Source organism: Talpa europaea (genome assembly GCF_964194135.1).
Source record: "Talpa europaea genome assembly, chromosome: 15".
Lineage (NCBI taxonomy): Eukaryota > Metazoa > Chordata > Mammalia > Eulipotyphla > Talpidae > Talpa > Talpa europaea.
The window spans coordinates 33,204,481-33,224,690 of NC_140083.1; the positions used below are offsets into that span (position 1 = coordinate 33,204,481).

At 35.5% G+C, this 20,210-nt stretch overlaps 1 protein-coding gene across 9 annotated transcripts in view; it reads right to left on the reverse strand.

Moving 5' to 3' along the window:
* Window positions 1-3,281: 3,281 nt before the first annotated feature.
* TBC1D15 (TBC1 domain family member 15) overlaps window positions 3,282-20,210 on the reverse strand; it is a gene marked incomplete at both ends in the record, with an annotated part of 60,717 nt that continues 43,788 nt past the window's right edge. For 5 of the 9 annotated variants that reach the window (XM_084255798.1, XM_084255796.1, XM_084255793.1 and 2 more), the window contains 7 exons: window positions 3,282-3,503; window positions 5,032-5,118; window positions 5,678-5,794; window positions 8,352-8,449; window positions 8,830-8,929; window positions 12,321-12,421; window positions 18,594-18,710. In XM_084255798.1, the coding sequence (XP_084111924.1) occupies window positions 3,282-3,503; window positions 5,032-5,118; window positions 5,678-5,794; window positions 8,352-8,449; window positions 8,830-8,929; window positions 12,321-12,421; window positions 18,594-18,710 (842 nt within the window). The remainder of the gene's footprint in view (window positions 3,504-5,031; window positions 5,119-5,677; window positions 5,795-8,351; window positions 8,450-8,829; window positions 8,930-12,320; window positions 12,422-18,593; window positions 18,711-20,210) is intronic. The other 4 variants (XM_084255795.1, XM_084255794.1, XM_084255792.1 and 1 more) reach the window with 4 other exon arrangements.

Below are 20,210 nucleotides of genomic sequence, written 5' to 3' on the forward strand. Positions count from 1 at the left end.
GCGCAGAGGTTGAGTGCTGGGTTGCGAAGCTGCCCGCGGCCTCTGCAGCGCCGGTTCCATCTCAGGCTGCTCCCCGGCCACCAGAGGAGGGTCCCACATGGCGCGCAGACCTCTCCTGCCGCCCGCTGCTCCCCTCAGCAGTGTACTTCGGTCCTTCTGCCTGCTCTGCTCCCCGCTCTGGCTCTGGTGAATTCTCTCACCCTCCTGTGCTTCTGACTGTACCCAGTGCATGTATAAACAAAACAAACAAACAAATAAATAAAACATGCCTCTATAAAAAAAAAAAAAAGCTAAAAAAAAATCTGCATAGACTAAGATGACTATTGTCATTTTTACTACAAATGGTGACCAGATCTAGGGCAAATTCACCTCAGAAAATCAAGAAGCTATTTTCTTAAATTTTGATACTTACCTACCAGATTATAGGTCAAAATGTTAACCTATGAAACATAATACATGATGGCTAATTCTCTTAATTTCAAGGAGGCCCAAGAACCACCTGCATTTTTATTAAAATGCAAATTTCTTGACATCACTTTCTAAGATTCTGATTTTGTAGTTCTAAATAAGTAAGAGCTGGCACCTGTACTTTGTTAATAGTAACCAAGGATTTGGAAATGAGTGCTCTGAAGATATTTTAATTAACAAAGGTTTGGCACATAAAATCATCAACATGGGGTCACAGATTGTCATTCTCATAGTAAATAATTTATAACAACAGTTCTCAACTTTTGGGAGAAATCAGAGCAGCTTATAATACAACTATGTGACCTCTCTTCCAAAATACGTGTGTATGCATGCAAAACTTCATATACACTAAGAGGTTCATGAACCCTCTGAAAACCCCAAGCAAAGAAGTCCAAGCTTGGATAATGTTACCTTGTTAAGAGTTACACACAAATCATATGAAGTTTTAAATTCTTCAATAAACACTTTGAGTAACTTAATACAAACTATAATGGGCATAAATACATGAATTCCCATAAGAATTAGTTGGTCCCCATAAAAGCCCTTCAAAATGGGAAATACAGTAAGAATCACTATTTTCAACAGGCTGTTTTGCTTTTACTGAATAAAAACTTTTAGTCATCACCAAGACTAAAATTCTTAACATTTACAGAGATGAAGAATCCTAGTCACATGAAAAGATCAAAATAGGAAGGTTCTTAAATGCAAAAAGGTTTCCCATGGACTCACATCACGATTGAAAAAACTTTTTATAGTCAGAAATTACTTGGATTTTAAACACTTTATCATATAATATGGCACATATTTTCAGTCATCAGGGATAGAGCATCTTGTGAACTGAAACAATCTTTAAAAAGTTAGACTAAAATTTACCTGAACTATCTATCTTAGCAATCTCAATTGCTCAAGTTTACATACTATTTGCTAAATGGATTTTGTGAACTCTGATTAAGACTTTATCTAACACTGTATTATTATCACTTTCATATCAAAAATGTGATAGAAATGCAGATTGTTTAGCAAAACAATTCTAACAAATAGTCTTATAGTAACACTTAACAAAAGTTCAGCTTACTAAATGTACAAAGATTTTTTTTTTAAATTCTGAAGTAGATATTACATTACGTATAGGAAACTCACCCCCCAAAAGCCACCGTCCTGAAAGAACAAGAAGAACATCAAGATGGTCTGGGCAATTTCCTGAAGCGCAGGAAATGAAAGGCTGGAGATGCTGAGTTTTTGATCAGCTTACTTTTTTTCTGAATAGGCTTACTTATTATTAACTGATAAAAGATAACACATAATATTAAAAAACTAAAGTCTAATGGTTCTACCGTCATGATTTTCAGTTAATGCTCAAATAGGGAAAACTTCATTTAATTCCCTAGTTTTATGAGAAAAAAAATCTCTACTGGACAATTTTTACAACTGCGTAACTTTTAGTTTACATAATTACTATGAATTACTACACATTGTAGGAAGTTGCTTTACTGAATCAGATAACTATATCCCAAGGCAACACTACGATCAATTTCATGCTGATGGAAAAAATTTTTTAGTTACAAAAGGGTCTTGTTACTTTCTCATTTCCACACCTAATTCAAATAAGTGTTTTAAACACATAAAAATAAGAGAAGTACTGAGGTACATGTTGGGTCTTTTTCTTCTGATGAAATACTAACAGACTATAAGTATAATTTAACTGAAAACACTACTTCAACTTCAAATTTATTTTAATAATATGTACAGGTTTAACAAATTACAGTTAAAATGAAATCAGTTATGTTAATTCCACATAACTTAAAATCATGCAACACTGCATAGTAAAAACAATAGCTTCGTTCATATACAAAAAGGTATTGAGACTCATGATATCTTGAAATTTCTGACAAGCGTTTTGCAAAGAGTATTTTATAAAAATTTGAAGACCTGATTAATCAGTTAATGCATTATTAGGAAAGATAATAAACATTATTAGTAAAGTGAGGTTACAAGCAATTAATTTTAAAATTATACCAGGTACAGGGTTGAATGTAGTCTCATGAAATAAATGTTTGGTTAAGAAAATAGTTTTGAAAAAGATTTCATATTGAAGATATGTATTAATTTCATCAAATCAGGTTATATAAATCAAGTCAAGTTTATTCAGTTAAAGAAAATATGGCTATTCTTTCTTATACTCATAAATACGTACTTATATAGCTTTATATACAAGTGAAGAAAAGTTCAGTGTAAAAAATATACTGCCAATCCACTTAGTATGGTTGAAATAGCTTGTTATCTACACATTCAACTGCATTGATGAAAATGTCCAATTTAAATCATATTGAACCAGCATAAATATTTCAGCTGAGTATTGTTGTAAACAACAGGAAAAAAATATTTTATTTCGTCACTGGGTAACAATCTACTTCTCAGCTTAGAATGCTATAGAAAGGCTCAACATTTAATTTAATCAATTCAAAACCCACTCAACTGAGAGTAAACAATGTGAATGTTTTTCAAAGTGCATAATTTTCAGCTCATCCACTTGCAATATTTGTCCAATTCCAGTTCATCAGCAAGAAAGTAACATGTACTTGGCTATAAAAATACTAAGGAATGTTATTGAAAAGGAAAGGCTATTTGGTAGAAGTAACTACAAAAATAATTAGTTTAAATCTTTGTAAAGCTTTAATGCAAGGACATCAGTACACTTTCTTTCCATAAACCTTAAAGCATGATCAATACCAAGATTTCAAATTTCCACCTTTCAAGTACTTAAAAATGAGTTGCAACAGAGTGTCTCTTCAAAAATTAAGCAAGAAGAATGATCATGCAGGTGTTAATCTGCTGACATTTGGGGACATTGATATCTGTGTTAGGTTGTCATCTCTGGTTCCACTGGCAGCATGTACAGGCAAGGAATTACTCTGGAACACAGACGTAGGACAACTAATCATGCCAACATTTTCATCTTCCCCAGTGTCTGAATCTGGTGTTGTAACTTCACTGTCTTGAAGTCCTAGGATCTCACAAACTGCTTGTGGTAATTCCTGAATATGGAAAAGCAAAAGCAAAATCATCATTCACTACAGAAAAAAAGTAATCACAGGGTAACACTTCTATTTAAGACTATATGATTCCAGAATCTAAACCATTCATCCAGCTGTATAATTGTTGTGCACGCTCTCAAACTTCACATCTCCCTTCCAAATGAAATCTCAACCACTTTCTTTTTTTTTTATTTTTTTTTTATAAATTTTATTGTTATATTCCCCATACAATTGCAGCCCCCCCATTCTGACCCCAATCCCTCCCCTCCCGCCCCCGCCCCCCTAAAAGTGTCTCTGGTTCATAGTTTTTTGTTGATTTTGATTTTCACTTTCTTATAGTTATTCATTTTCCTGGTCCCTTATTTAAGTTTTCTAGATTCCTGCTATGAGTGAGACCATCCGGTATTTTTCTTTTTCTTTTTGGCTTATTTCGCTGAGCATGATCCCTTCCAGCGCCATCCATGTTGCTACAAATTGCATGTGTTTATCTTTTTTGAATGCTGAGTAATATTCCATAGTATATATGTACCACATCTTCTTGATCCAGTCATCTATTTTTGGGCATTTGGGTTGTTTCCAAAGCTTAGCTATTGTAAACAGTGCTGCTATAAACATAGGGGTGCAGGTGTTCTTTGGAATGGATGTTTCTGTGTCCTTTGGGTAAATACCTAGGAGTGGAATTGCTGGATCATATGGAAGCTCTATGTTTAGTAGGTCCAGAAATCTCCACACAGTTTTCCACAGTGGTTGGACCAGTTTGCACTCCCACCAACAGTGCAGAAGAGTTCCTTTTTCTCCACACCCTCGCCAACATTTGTTGTTGCTAGTTTTTTTAATATGTGCCATTCTCACTGGTGTAAGATGGTATCTCATGGTAGTTTTGATTTGCATGAAATCTCAACGACTTTCAATTAAATCTTTCGTAAGTGGCTCCCTGATCTATTCTGAATTCGTCACTCTTCTACAACACTGTACCATTCCCATAAATACTATTTTCTAATGTTTAGCACTGATTCCATTCTTGTTATTACATCTTCTTTATACCACCTTTCTCCAGTAATACTTCTTATAGGTAAGAAGTATCTCGCTCACATGTACTGAACAGAAGCTCTCAAATAAAAGATCTACACCAAAATAAGTGTTTTGAACAAATGACACAACGACCAAATAAGAATTGTCATAAAAATGTGAAAGCCAAAATATATCAACCATATGATTTGGTTTGAATTCAGATCATAATACATATCTGCCTCATTCTTTTGAAATAAGAATTTGACTGATACAAATGTAATAACTTAGACTAAATGCTATTCATTTAATTAATTCTGATTAGAAACTGTCTTTATTTGAGGGTATTACATATTTACTTTGAGGTCCTATTCTGTATTCACCAACTCAGTTGGATAATGTATTAATGCTTAATTTCTACAGTCTCTTTAGTTGTAGAAATGTTTTTATTACTTTTGCCATTTTGTCTCATGTTTCCTATCTAGCATAATAAGTCAATTGCTTTCAAAACATTGTATACCTTGCATTTTACCATCTGTAGAGAAATTGCTTCTGCTTTGCATAGCACATCTTCCACATCAATTTTCATGGACAATTCATTGATATGCTAAAATGAATCAATAAAATAAAATGATAAATCTGAAAGCATTACTGGGCCTCCCTGGTGGCGCAAGGGATTAAGACACAACCTAAGAAGCTAACCGCAGCCACTGCAGCACGAGATAGATCCCCAGCCAGGGAGCAACCCACACTGTCTCTTGTGAGTCCTCTCACCCCACCCTCCACACCTCTAGCCTATACCCCAGATCTTGTATGCACAAATAAATGTCTTTAAAAAAGGGGTCTATGGGCCTCCCTGGTGGCACAGGCGGTGAGTGCGGCACTGTGAAGCTGTCTTCAGCCTCTGCAGCGCGGGTTCGATTCCAGCCGGCCAGCGAGAATCCCACATGGCATGGCAGACCTCTCCTGTCTCGCCCGCTGCTCCCCTCAGCAGTATATTTCGTCAGTCTGCCTGTTCTGTTCCCCACTCTTTCTCTGGTGAATCCTCTCACCCTCCCACGCATCTGGCCTGTACCCTGGTTCTTGTATAAATAAATAAATCTTTAAAAAGGAAAAATATATAAATAAATAAAAAAATAAAGAGTCTACATTAAAGCAATAACTACCTTCAGTATTTCATTAAAGCCATAATGCTTTTCCATTATTTGCTGCTTTTCTGATTCCAGAATAGCACAACAGAGAAGAAGATGGAAGTTTTTACATGGTAGATCAGTCCACATTACCTACAAAAACAGAACAACCATTTAGTGAACTATATCATTTCTAAACTCTTTTCCTCCACAGATACAGTGATGAACTCTGAATGACTTCCATGCAAAGCAGAAGATGCTTAGATGAAATAGTCTGCCATTTTTCTAGTTATAAAATGATGGACAGGAGAAAGGAAGTCTTACTTTTTACCTACAAAACAACAACAAATTTAGCACTGTATACCTCAGATTAATTTCAATACGATTCTTCAGGTAACTACAGTAAGCAAATCAGTGAGCCTAATCAATATGATAAATTGTATTTAGAAGCCACAGTCATCAAGTTAAGTTTAAGGTGAAAAGAGTTAGAGAAAAGTGCTACAGGCATTTTCATATTTTTTTTAACTTTCAGTTTCTCATTTTTAAATTATCTTCAGTCCCTGAAGTTTAAAAAAAAAAAATCTAAGTCTTGAAATAAAAAGGCCTCAGTTACACAGTACATAGAATCAAAAACTAGAGATAGCTTTACATTATAAGCATCATATTATTTAATTTAGAGTATCACTGACTGTAACAAAAGCTTAATCAACTACCCAAAATTCACACCCAAGCATATAAATTAACATTTACTCAAAAGCTGCATTTCTTTCAAATTATCAGTAATTCTTTCAAATGTCAAAAGGTCCTAATTTTCCTCTAGTTAATATTCCGAGTATCTTTTTTGAAAGATAAAAAGACCCCATGGACAATACAATACTATTAAAGCATACTTAAAATGTTTTTATTTCTTTCACCAGAAGTAAATCGAGTTGAAAAATTTTGAGACTAAATCCAATTTTTGAAAGCTTAATTACAATGCAATTAACCTCAAAAATTTCATTAAACATTATGATTTATTTGATAAACACAGATTGAGGGATTACATAGCTTGTGGTGAAAGTATTCCCAACTCACCCTTTAAAATAGAAGTTGAGATACTAATTTAAAATTGATAAACTCTTAAAATATTCCATGTCAAGAACATGTGGATTTTACTCCCCATTTCTCAAACACAGAGCTGCCCACAGCCTCTGCAGCACCGGTTCCATCCCAGGCCACCGGCGAGGGTCCCACATGGCATGCAGACCTCTCCTGCCACCCACTGCTCCCCTCAGCAGTGTACTTCAGTCCTTCTGCCTGTTCTGCTCCCTGCTCTGGCTCTGGTGAATTCTCTCACCCTCCCGCGCTTCTGACTATACCTAGTGCTTGTATAAATAAATCTTAAAAAAAAAAAAAAAAAAAAGACTAGGTAACAAACAATCATTATATAAATGTTCCATTTTAAAAGGACATAGCCCTGTTAATTAACAGATATCTGAGAAGAAAACAATTGTTTTCTATTTTTCATGAAGAGTTATCCTGGGTACAAAATGAAATAAAAAGGATATGTATCAAAAGAATGACCATGGGGCCTCCCTGGTGGCGCACGGGTTAAGATGCTATCTGTAGCCTCTGCAGCACAAGTTCGATCCTCGGCCGGTCAGGGAGCTACCCACATGGCGCAGCAGACCTCTCCTGGCTTGCCCACTGCTCCCCTCAGCAGTGTACTTCAGTCAATCTGCCTATTCTGTTCCGTGCTCTGTCTCTGGTGAATCCTCTCACCACCCACACCTCTGGCTTGTACCCTAGCTCTTGCATGTATAACTAAATAAAAATCTTAAAAAAAAAAAAAAACATGACCATGAATATCCTCTACAACAGGGACAAAGAAATGGGACTTGGAGCAGTAATTACCAACACTAGCTATATCTTTTTTTTTATTTCTTGGAGCAAGAGAAAAAAGAAGTAAATTTGGCAAAATTCCATATTTGTTTGCTCTGTCTTAATATTTTATTCCAACTTAAATTTTTTTAATAAAAAGCAAAATGAGGGCCTCCCCTGGTGGCGCAGCGGTTGAGCGCTGGGCTGCGAAGCTGCCCGCAGCCTCGTAGCGCCGGTTCGATCCCCGGCCACCGGTGAGGGTCCCACTTGGTGCGACAGACCTATCCTGCCACTCCCGCTGCTCCCCTCAGCAGTGTATTTCGTCAGTCTGCCTGTTCTGTTCCCCGCTCTGGCTCTGGTGAATTCTCTCACCCTCCCGCGCTTCTGACTGTACCCAGTGCTTGTATGAATAAATTCAAAAAAAAAAAAAAAGAAGAAGAAGAAGAAAGAAAAATGAATGCCAGTTCTCTCCCAAAACCTTTGACTACAAAAAAGTCATCTCAACTGAATGGTGTAGCAAAGCTTCCTTGAACTCTATATAAACCTGTATTAGAACGTAGCAAAAGTCTCACATAAAGTCAAGTCTCCCAGGAAAGAACACAAACAGTCTAGAGAAAGAAATGGTTCTGGGAAACCTACTGGCCCCAAATCTCATAAAACTATGATAAATAGAAAAAAGTTCCAAAGACCAGCCATCCAGTTCAAGATGATTAATTTTTAAGAGGACACTACAAAACCATCAGAATTTTGTAACTTACTTGCCTTTAGGAATTTCAGACTATTACAATTCATTTATACCCCACAATGAATGTTTTCATTCCATGATCAATATAATAATGTAAGAACTTACCTCCCATAATCGAAGAATATCCAGAAAACTAAATTCCCTTTTAAATCTGATTAAAAGCCATCTGAAGCAAAAATAAAGGTATCCGGAGTCCTGAGATTCTATACAGAAGAAATATACATGGCTTACTCTTAAGTTAATTATTTCAGACCTACTTCAAACTCAAATTATTCTTTGCATCTTAGACTATTAGAAGTCCTGTATCTTTAACTGCCTTCTACTAAATCAAAAAACAATACAAATTTGCAGGCTAACTTCTTCAAAAGAAAAATAACCAATAATAACAAATAATTCATTTTATGAATACTGCTTTTTAAGGCAGAATTATACAAAGACAATCTGCTTGGTTCTACACTTTCATTCCTCAAAGGAACCCAGTCAACAGCAGTAAAGTTGTATGTCTTTAAAATGTATGTCTTTATATTTTTTCTGTGTATTACCCTAAATTCTGCTGGGTATTGTTTCGATATACCAAACGTACCTAAGTAGCTGCAAAATCCACTGTCCAACAATCGAAGCAAGGTACTTAGCTGAATTAGTTGGGTCTTCATGCCCTGCATTTGTTCTTCAAAATTTTGATGCTTTAAAAGGAAATGAATATTATCACATAAGCAATTGTTATCAATATTTTGTAGTATAGTACATAGTCGCTGATAACTAAAACACGAGTCTAAGGACAAATGCTGGACTTACACCACATTAGTTATGCTTTTTTAAAAATCTCAACTAATTAAAAAGCTAAAGCAACATTAGAAAGGAATGGATAAAAAAAAACCCTTGGTATCTAACTAAGGATTACTTTTTCCCTCTAATCATTTGATTTAGATAAAGAATACATAGACAGCAGCAGCAGACTAACTGATAGGGTATACTTATGTCTTTATATCAAATAAGAGACATGGTGACAGGACCACACATCTGGAAAATAAACTTTTATCAAATCACTTTCCATTGTTAAATATTTCTTCAAATTATCATATGCAACAAAACTAATTATAACTTGAACATGTGACTCATTTTAAAGAATTAACTATTTCTTAGATTTGATGACATTAGGGATCCTGTAAAATCAAAGCCATTCTCATTACAATATTAAAACATCATCCGCATTTTACACTTTAAATTTTTCCACAAGTGTAAAAGGCTATGATATGTGATATTACAAGAGACTTTGAAGGCTTCTTAGATGATTATAATCTCTTTAACACATATGTCCCAACCCCTCTAGGGTGACCTACTGCCCAAACACTTGTGCAAAGATTAGGAACAGCATCTCCTTCACACTTCTTTTTTAGTTTTAGAGATCTTAACAGTGCTTGATTAGAAAATCTATCAGATTAGAAAGCAATATGCTTGGTAAAAGAATATATATTTATATAATAGTAAATATATTTAAAGGCTATGATTCTTAATAAACTGGTTTCAATGATTTAAAGAAACAATTTAACAGATTAATGCAAGCTACCGGGACAGAGTTTCTGCATATCTACCAGATGAACTTGTAGGGAAAGGCAGAATTAACTCTGATTAACAGCATAGTTCTCACTGTGACACAGACAAAGGCCTGAGTTGGTTTGGGAGCACCAACATGGCATAGCCCTTACTAGCCACCCTGCTATAAAAAGAAACACTCCCAAAATGACGGAAGCCAACTTCAGAAAAGTAGCTAGTCCTAGCAAAGGGGAAATAAGATCAACAATGGATATACAAAGGCTTCAGCTATATCTGTAAATAAATATATATGAACATAATGGGGAGGGGAGTGAGGAGAAGAGAGGGACTAGACTATATGGCAAAATGGATGGCAGATATAAGAAAGTTCATTAGATCATTTTGCAAATATTTCCATAATAACAAAGTCTTTGCCTAAACCTACACCAGATGTTAGTAAATATCAACAAAAATAAATCTATGAACATTAGGTTCAGCCATCACATAAGAGGTGAAAACTTACATGAAATAAAGCTGTGAAACAAAAATGAGTCAAACAGCAGCAGCCCAGATTTAAGGACACCAAAACAATAGCTATGCAGTGAAAAGTAACCATACAGATTATTTTCACTATGATGTATTACCCTTTCTTTCAACTGTTATGAAAAAAAGATTTTAGTAGACAAATACACTATATTAAGAGATCTTTTTAGAATAAAGACCAGAAAAATCCCCAGACCATCTCAATGGAAAAGGCAAACACAGAAAACATTTACTGTGAAAAACACAAAGAACTTGAACCTTCATACACAAAAATGACAGATATTACAGATATTCAGAAAGTTTTTTTTAGATTTGAGTTAAATGCATGCACATATATGCATGTATACATGCATGTATGTATATATTTGGCATAATAAAACAATGTATTTGAACATACTAATATTAGTTCAGTTTTATGAAAACAAATATTGTAAAAAGCTAATTCTGTATGTTTATGTCAATTCTTTTGGAATCTACACCACAAGCAGAGATCTAAACTAAGCTCTGGGGAAATATCCATGTGTTTATTCTAGAAAAATCTGTTGAACAAAAACCTCATGTCAGGCAATAGGAAAATTCTGGAAGCATAATAGAAAACTAGCTAAACAGACATGATCCCTTTGTCAAGAAACATTAGCTCTATTGAAAAGAGGAGAAACAACAAAATCACAATGAAAGCAGACAACAGTTTTTAAAAAATTAGTATCAGTTGTACAGACCTTTATAACAAATGCCTCAGGTTTCTAGAGCACTTGGGAGTAATTGGAACTAAGAAGGCAGGTAAAATCAATCAATCAAAAAGGTAAAAAAGATAAACTATGATATTACCAGATTACTGTATTTAATAATCCTTCCAAATAACCCAAATACACTAATTCAGGTAAAGGACAAAGAAACTTGAATATTTATTAATTTTATAGTAAAAGAACATTTAAAAACTTTTAAATCTTATCAGATATGTATTTGGAAAAGGACAAGGAGAAGTGAGGATGAGTTAGAAGTATGGATAGGAGATAAAAGTGAGAAAAATTGAAAGAAGAAAGAAAAATAGGCAAGCAAGGGATAAACAAAAAAGAGAAGGGTACCAACCACTTGCAAATTTCAGGTTGTTACTGAGTAAAAACATATACTACAGGGAAACATTTTACATGATTACATATTCAAAATCTTTATCCCTTGCAAGAATGCTACGTCAATATCCAGCACCAAAGGCTGAGCATCAAGTATATTAGCAGGTTTATTTTTAAACAGTTTCAGTGACCTATTAGGTCAGGTCTCTGGATTTCATATGCTTTTATCTACACTTAGACCCTCTGCTATTTTTTTCTTTTGCAAAAGATTACTTGAGAAGACTGTTCTATTTTATTTCCCTGCTAATAGTATCTCTATATTATTGTATTAGAATGGTTTAGAAAATGTATCAGTGATAAGATAAAATGTACTTCATACTAATATGTATATATAGAAAGAGTTCAACTCTAATAATCACATGCTTCAGAAAAAAATAATAGCAAATTACTAAGAAAGTGTCAGCATTACAAATCATTACACATCTGGAGAAAAATCAGTTACTATAATGACAAAATCCAAAATGTTCACAAAAGGTAAGGATATTACTCTGCATGACTAAGCTTTATCTCTGAAACAGATATGAAAGTTCAACTACTTCACAAGAACTGAATTCATCTATTTCATCACTATTCTTTAATGACTCATGGCTCTTTGGCAGAACATAAGCATTTACCAATATTAAATCCTTATTATTCCAGCTCTACAAATATTTACTAACTACTTTTTGTATTAAAAATAATGCCAGTATCTCTCAGTTTCTTGAAAAGGCTATTTTTAAAAAGAAATAAAGAAACAAGAGACATGAGTCAATTTTTTTAAGTTCTATCATAAATAACTAAATATAAATATCATTCTTATATAAATAAGATAAAATACAATTACAAATTTCAAATTCAGTTGATTAAAGGGAGGAACTCCTGTTCTTACCATTTGGTCCATATAGGAGGCAAAGCACCAAAAGGCATCCACTTCATTTTCCATCACATACAAAAGAGGGGAAAGCAAGTCACTCATTCCTTGTACATATCCTAAGAAAAGGGGGGAAAAGAATCATGTCTCTGAAAACCGAAACTTTACATATTCTCTTTGTGCATATCACCAGCATTTCACTTAAATTCTATCTTTTTTTAATGTTTGTTTGTTTATGCATATAAGAGCTGGGGTTCAGGCCAGAGGTGCAGGGGGTGGGGGTGAGGTGAGAGGATTCACCAGAGTGGGGAGCAGAACAGGCAGATTGACTGAAATACACTGCTGAGGGGAGCAGCGGGCAAGACAGGAGAGGTCTGCTGCGCCATCTGGGTCACCTCCCTGAGGGGATCGAACTTGTGCTGCAGTGGGTGCTAAGACTTAATCCCTCACTCCACCAGGGAGGTCCCAAAATTCTGTCTTTTCTTTGGTGTCAAAAATGGATAGGGGGGCCTCCCTAGTGGCGCAGGGGGTTGAGACGCAGCACTGTGAAGCTGTCCGCAGCCACTGCAGCACAAGTTCAATCCCCAGCCAGGGAGGTGACCCACATGGTGCAGACCTCTCCTGACTCGCCTGCTGCTCTCCTCAGCAGTATATTTCAGTCAATCTGCCTGTTCTGTTCCTGATGGATCCTCTCACCACCGGCACCTGTGGCCTGCACCCCAGTTCTTGTATGCATAAATAAATAAATCTTTTTAAAAAAGGGGGGATAGATATTGATATTCACCAAGAAAAGAATGATGAGTTATTTTAAATGAAACTGAAGCTAATACACAGCTGCTAGTATGTCTCAGTGTAGACATCACTATTAGGAGTGGGTAATATTATTTTAAAATGATGTGCAAGAAATCAAAACCACAATGAAATATCATCTCACTCCAGTGAGAATGGTCCATTATCAAAAGACCAGAAACAGAAGTGTTGGCAAGAATGTAGAGAAAAAGGAACCCTCATTCAATGATAGTAGGAGTGTAGAGTCGTCCAGCCTCTATGGAAAATAGTATAAAGATTTCTCAAAATATTAAAAGTATACATCTATCATATGATCCAACAACTCCACTCCTAGGTATCAACCTCCACCCCTGGGTACCTACCTTGGCATTCTACCAAGAATGTAAAAACACCAATTAAAGGAATATGTGCAATTCTTTATTCAAAGCAACACTATTTACAATAACCAAGTTTTGTAAACAACCTAAGTGTCCAATTCCAGGTGAGTGGAATAGGAAGATGTGGTGTATATACAGATAGTGAAATACTAGTCAGCTACAAAAAAGATAAATTCTTGCCATTCTGGACAACATGGAAGGAACTGGAGAGGATTACACTGTTAAGTCAGAAGGAGAAATGGTGTCACTTATGTGTTGAATATTGAGAAACAAAGCAAAGGTCAGGTAAAGTTAAACCATTCACAAATCCTAGAAACCTGATTGTAGAACTGAGGCTACCAGAAGTGGACGGGGGGAGCAGAGTATGGTGGGCACCCAACGGACTATGGTGGAGAACTATAGGTGTCTTGTTGGTAGGGTGTGGTTTGGTAATGAAAAATAATAATGTACAAGAACTTCATGAAAAAGAGCGGTGAAGAAAAAAACTCAGAGGAACATCAAATATAAAAGCACAAACTCAAGGGAAGAGCATGTTGTGAAAGTAAAGGGAAAGAAAGCTGCAAGTACAGAGTAGTATACCATGCCAAGCCGCATTAAAGTCAAGTAAAATAAGAACTACATAGGGTCCAGCAGTTTCGCAACCAAATCAGTGATAATCTAAACAAAAAGAGTCACAACACAATTATGTGCCTCTTTTAAATAGTCGTATCTATATTCCCTTTTCTTTTTTTATTACTCTATACCCAGTCAAAGTTAACAAATGGGTTTAATCACATCAATATTTTTTTTTTTTGATAGAGGCATGTTTTATTTATTTGTTTGCTGGTTTGTTTGTTTGTTTTGTTTATACATGCACTGGGTACAGGCAGAAGCGCGGGAGGGTGAGAGAATTCACCAGAGCCAGAGCGGGGAGCAGAGCAGACAGAAGGACCGAAGTACACTGCTGAGGGGAGCAGCGGGCGGCAGGAGAGGTCTGCACGCCATGTGGCCGGGGAGCAGCCGGGGATCGAACCGGCGCCGCAGAGGCCGCGGGCAGCTTCGCAACCCAGCGCTCAACCGCTGCGCCACCGGGGAGGCCCCAAATCAATATTTTGTATCTATAAACTGCCATTTTAACCACCTTTCTCTTATTGGTCTTGTAATTTCCCAGTCATGACACTAATTACAACCCTTGATTTAAAAAAAAATTGTACAGGGGCCTTCCTGGTGGCGCAAGGGGTTAAGACGTAACTATAGGGCTGTCCGCAGCCACTGCAGCATGAGTTCGATCCCTGGCCAGGGAGCTACCCACATGGCTCAGTAGACCTCTCCTGACTCACCCACTGCTACCCTCAGCATATATTTCAGTAAATCTGCCTGTTCTGTTCTCCACTCTGTCTCTGGTGATCCTCTTACTTCCCCGCATCTCAGGCCTGTACCCCAGTTCTTGTATGCACAAATAAATAAAACTTTTTTTTTTAAATGTACAGATCTAAAGCAAATGCTCTTATCACTCCTCCAAATCTGTGTGCACTAAAGACATTTAAAGAGCATATATTTAAATGGTGCTGGGAAAACTGGGTCGCTACATGCAAAAGAATGAAGCTTGACCACTACCTCACACCATACACAAAAATCAACTCAAAATGGATTAAAGAACTAGACATAAGACCTGAAACCATAAAATACATAGAAGGAAATATAGGCGAAACACTACATGATATGCACATCAAAGACATCTTTACAGACACATCACCCAAAGCAGTGATAGTGAAGGCAAAGATAAACAGCTGGGACTACATCAAATTAAAGAGCTTCTAAACAGAAAAAGAGACAATAACAAAAAAAAAGAGAAACCACACCGACTGGGAGAACATTTTTGCACCCAACACTAATGATAAAGGACTGATCACAAAAATCTGCAAAGAGCTGATGAGACTCAACAACAACAAAGAAAATAATCCAGTCAAAAAATGGACAGAGGAACTAAAAAGAAACTTCTCTGAAGAGGAAATGCGAATGGCCAACAGGCATATGAAAAAATGTTCAACATCACTTGCAATCAGGGAAATGCAAATCAAAACTACTATGAGATACCATCTTACACCAGTGAGAATGGCACATATTAAAAAAACTAGCAACAACAAATGTTGGCGAGGATGTGGAGAAAAAGGAACTCTCCTGCACTGTTGGTGGGAGTGCAAACTGGTCCAACCACTGTGGAGAGCTGTGTGGAGATTTCTGGACCTACTAAACATAGAGTTTTCATATGATCCAGCAATTCCACTCCTAGGTATTTACCCAAAGGACACAGAAACATTAATTCCAACGAGCACCTACACCCCTATGTTTATAGCAGCACTGTTTACAATAGCTAAGCTTTGGAAACAACCCAAATGCCCAAAAATAGATGACTGGATCAAGAAGATGTGGTACATATACACCATGGAATATTACTCAGCATTCAAAAGAGATAAACACATGCAATTTGCAGCAACATGGATGGCGCTGGAAGGGATCATGCTCAGCGGGAAAGCCAGAAAGAACAAGAAAAATACCGGATGGTCTCACTCATAGCAGGAAACTAGAAAACTTAAACAAGGGACCAGGAAAATGAATAACTATAAGAAAGTGAAAATCAAAATCAACAAACAACTATGAACCAGAGACACACTATGGGGGGTGGAGGGCAGGGAGGGGAGGGATTGGGGTCAAAATAAGGGGGTTGCAATTGTATGGGGAATATAAAAATAAAATTTATTTAAAAAAAATAAATAAAGAGTATATATTTAAAGCAGGAGGGTGATTTCTGCTAGAAATGATGTACAATATGCCATCATTCTTCCTACTTTGGAAGAAAACTTTAAAAACTACCCCATAGAGCATGTAAGCCAAAGTTTCTTGAGAAAATTCAGATTAAATGTATAATAGAGGGAGGCATTTAGATCACCTCACAACTGCCTTATAAATAAAAATGTTGCTCAATCTGCTGAGCCTCTGCCCTGTCTTCTACCATTATGCCTATTACAAACTGACCCTGCCTACACTATACATTCTATGGGAAAATATAACTCTACCCACAGTAGCACAAGGAGACACTTGGGTTCCTATACCCAGCATCTTATCATTGCAGTAACAGACAATGGAGAAACCAACACATTTAGAGAAAAGTGCCAGAAAAAAAATGGCATGTAACATGATTATCTAAGTGCCAGCTTCTCTATGAATGCTGTTGTCATTTCCCAGTCATGACAATAATTACAACCTTTGATTAAAAAAAAGAAAATAATCATTAATTTTGTATCAACCTGACTATCACAGGCTGCCCAGATGTCTGCTTAAACATTATTTCTGGGCTTGTCTGTGAAGGTGTTTCTGGAAGATTTGTACTTGAATTGATGAAATGAATAAAGCAGAATGTCCTCCCCAATGTGGGTGGGCATCATCCAATCTGCTGAGGAACTAAAGAGAATCAAAAAGTAGAGGAAAGTAGAAATTGCTCTCTGCCAAACTTTAACAGTTCTATTTACCTGGAGACCCTAATGAATACAACACTTCACACCAAAATAAAGAGACTGGAAGAAGACTAAATGTTATCATCAGAACTTCCCTACATGGCATTAACACAGTGAAAACAATGACAAATATAAAGGTTAACACTAAAATGCAAAGGAAATTTGACAAGAGTTCAACCAAGAGCAAAAGAGTATTACTTTGTGGGCCTGATTACATAGTAGCACTTTTCCTCTGGGGGGGAAAAAGTGCTTTATTATAAAGACAGAATGAGTAAAAATTTCCAAGAAGTTAATCCTTTAGGGTCTTCTTCATATGGGATCACTACTATATTTCCTCTACAAGTCTTAGTTGAAGCAAGTAGTCAAATTAATCTTCATATTCAGGCTGCTTTTAATCTGTTTTATTTTATACATGATGTTCTTTGGGGTATGTCATGAGTTGTGGGGGTGGAATTAATGTACAAATTCCTTTTAATTAAAAAAAGATTAAAGCTGTTTAACTTAGCATTCAGTGACACTCAGACTCTGTGCTGGTGCTGACGGATGAACATCTTAATCAGCACTACTGCAATTTCTAAAGCACTTCCCTAAAATTATTTTCATAGCAAATTTGTTTCAGTGGGGAGGTGTAAGAAATGAGCTCTTTATCATCCTAGTGTACACCTTTTTAAACTGGAAAGAAAAATTTCATCTACATGTAGGTCAATTTTCCAGGTTAACTGAAGCTTATCCCTGGAATACCAAAGAAAAATCTTAGGGGTTAGAAAGCATCTTTTTTAATAGACACTGCCTTTCATTCTTACAATATTGTACCTTTAATTTAAAGGTATTTAATTTAAAGGTATTAATTCAAGGTTAATAACTTAACCTTTTACTGGTTATTAAGGATCATCATTATGAACAATACACTATAAAAAAAGATACCTCCCATATAAACATATAGTGTCTTTGCATAAACGAAAAATTATTCTTCCTTGAATTCAGTCCACTTCTAAAACCTTTTGTCTCCTTCCTATTAATGAGATATAACTTCATCAGAAGGGATGTGACAATCTAGTGCTGAAACCCTGAACTACTTCAGCTAGGCATCAGAACAATGTCCTACATGTGTCACCACTCTTTCCTTCAAAAATTAGAAATAGGGCCTCCATGATAGTGTAGGGATTAAAGTCTCAGCACTATCAAGCTATCACCAACCACTGCAGCATGAGGTCAATCCCCAGCCTGGGAGTGAACCCACATGGCACAGCAGAGCTCCCGTCTCGCCCAATGTTCCCCTCAGCAGTGTAATTCAATACATCCGCCTGTTCTACTCCCCACGCTGTCTCTGGTGAATCCTCTCACCCCCCTGCACCTCTGGCTTACACCCCATTTCTTGTATGCATAAAAATAAATCTTAAAAAAAAAAACCTGGAAATATTCTGTGTTGCCACCATGAGTTAGCTGCTGCAACCCAGTGCTCCTAGGCACACAATTTGGAAACCATATCCTTGTAAGTCTCCAGGCCATGGGAAACAACCCAACAAAAACTGGGTCACAGAGTTATTACATATGTCTAACATGTTAGTAAGTTTAAATTCTAAAATAAATACCTACAATCTTTTAAAATTAAATTTTAGAGGAGAACTTACCTAAATCAAAATCATACATACAGTAAGTCATCAAAATATCATGAAGCAAAATCAGCCCTGGATTATCTTGGCCTTCATAAAACTTGTTTGTTCGATCTGTTCTGTTAACATCTTTTTCTGAGGACAGAAAGCATCACATATTTGAAAACCTTTCAAAGAACAATTTTTATAAAGTTCAAATCATACAAATACAAAATTATCTTTTTTGCTATTAATTTTACTATCTTGCCAAGTTTTACTTTAAAAAAATCATCAAATTTCCATTTCAGATATGCAATAAAGTATAGCATTCTGGAGTGTTTTTTAGAACCTTAAAAAAATAAATAAACCTTTAAAAAAATAAAATAAGAATTAGACCACCTCCCAATGGGAATATTTTTAAATATTTTTTTCAATTTTTATCTAAACATAGAATTCCTTTAATTGAATAACAGGAAACATTTTCATTAATAAAAAGCAACACTAACTATATGCAGTGTTACCTGAAAACAGTAATGAAAAAGGCTACTATGTAAACAAGTATAATCAGAGAGATTTGTTTCACTCTTAATTGCTTCATTCATTATGAGAAGTATTACCACTTTCTTTGTTGTATTCCATAATCATCTTCGGGACAAATTACTCCCTTATTCTTATATATAAATTACTTAGTTTATATATTATTGTAAATAATTTATTTTCATTTGAAAAAATGAAAGCCCGTATTTTACTGGAAATGATTTCAATGACTTTAAAAACAGACTTAGAAACATGAACACAAATGTATCCCAACTTGTACTGATAATTCAATTTGCAGGCACTGATGTCTAGTAAATGTATCTTGTCATAAAAGACTTTATAAGGCACTCCCCAAACTTGAATCCTTCAGTAAATTAGGAAAAAATAATGTAAAGAAATTCAAAATGACTCATTTAAACAGTTCTGTTCAAAAATTGTAATCGTCTTCTTCCTCATAAAATCCCTACCGTTAAGTGGAATAATTTGAAAACATTCTCAATACTTGTTGCAAAGAAATGGAGATTATTTTACATAGCATATGATCTAATTAGAGAAGATAACATGAGCTTAGATTCTGTATGGACATTCAAAAAATTTATTAGAATAGTCTAGATTTCTGTTAAAATATACTATATTTGATTTAATAAAAGCAAACATGTTTAAAATTGAGAATAATTTTTCAAACAAATAATCAAAAGCAATACCAAAAAAAAAACATGCAGTACATGTAAAATTTCAACTAAAAATGTTAGTCTCATAACATTCTCATTTTCATATCAGAGTTGGTAAAAGTACATTAATTTTTTTGTTCACTCAAGTACTATTTACAGTCATAATGTCAATATAGAATATCTGTCTTAATAGGTGCAGTTAACATGGTAAACAGTTTTTTGTACCCTTATGAACTAGCTGCATTTCTTTCCTGTCACACTGATATTTAGTATTGACAAGCCAGAGTGAAAAAAAATGGGGGTTGGGGGAAGGATCAAAAATGACATATGAAAGTGGTATTTTATAAGGGCAGTATTTCTCAAAAAAGAAAAAACCTGAAGTTTCAAAAGCCCTCGTTAAATCCAATTTCTCCATCTAACTTGATATACTTCAAAGAGTAAACAAAAA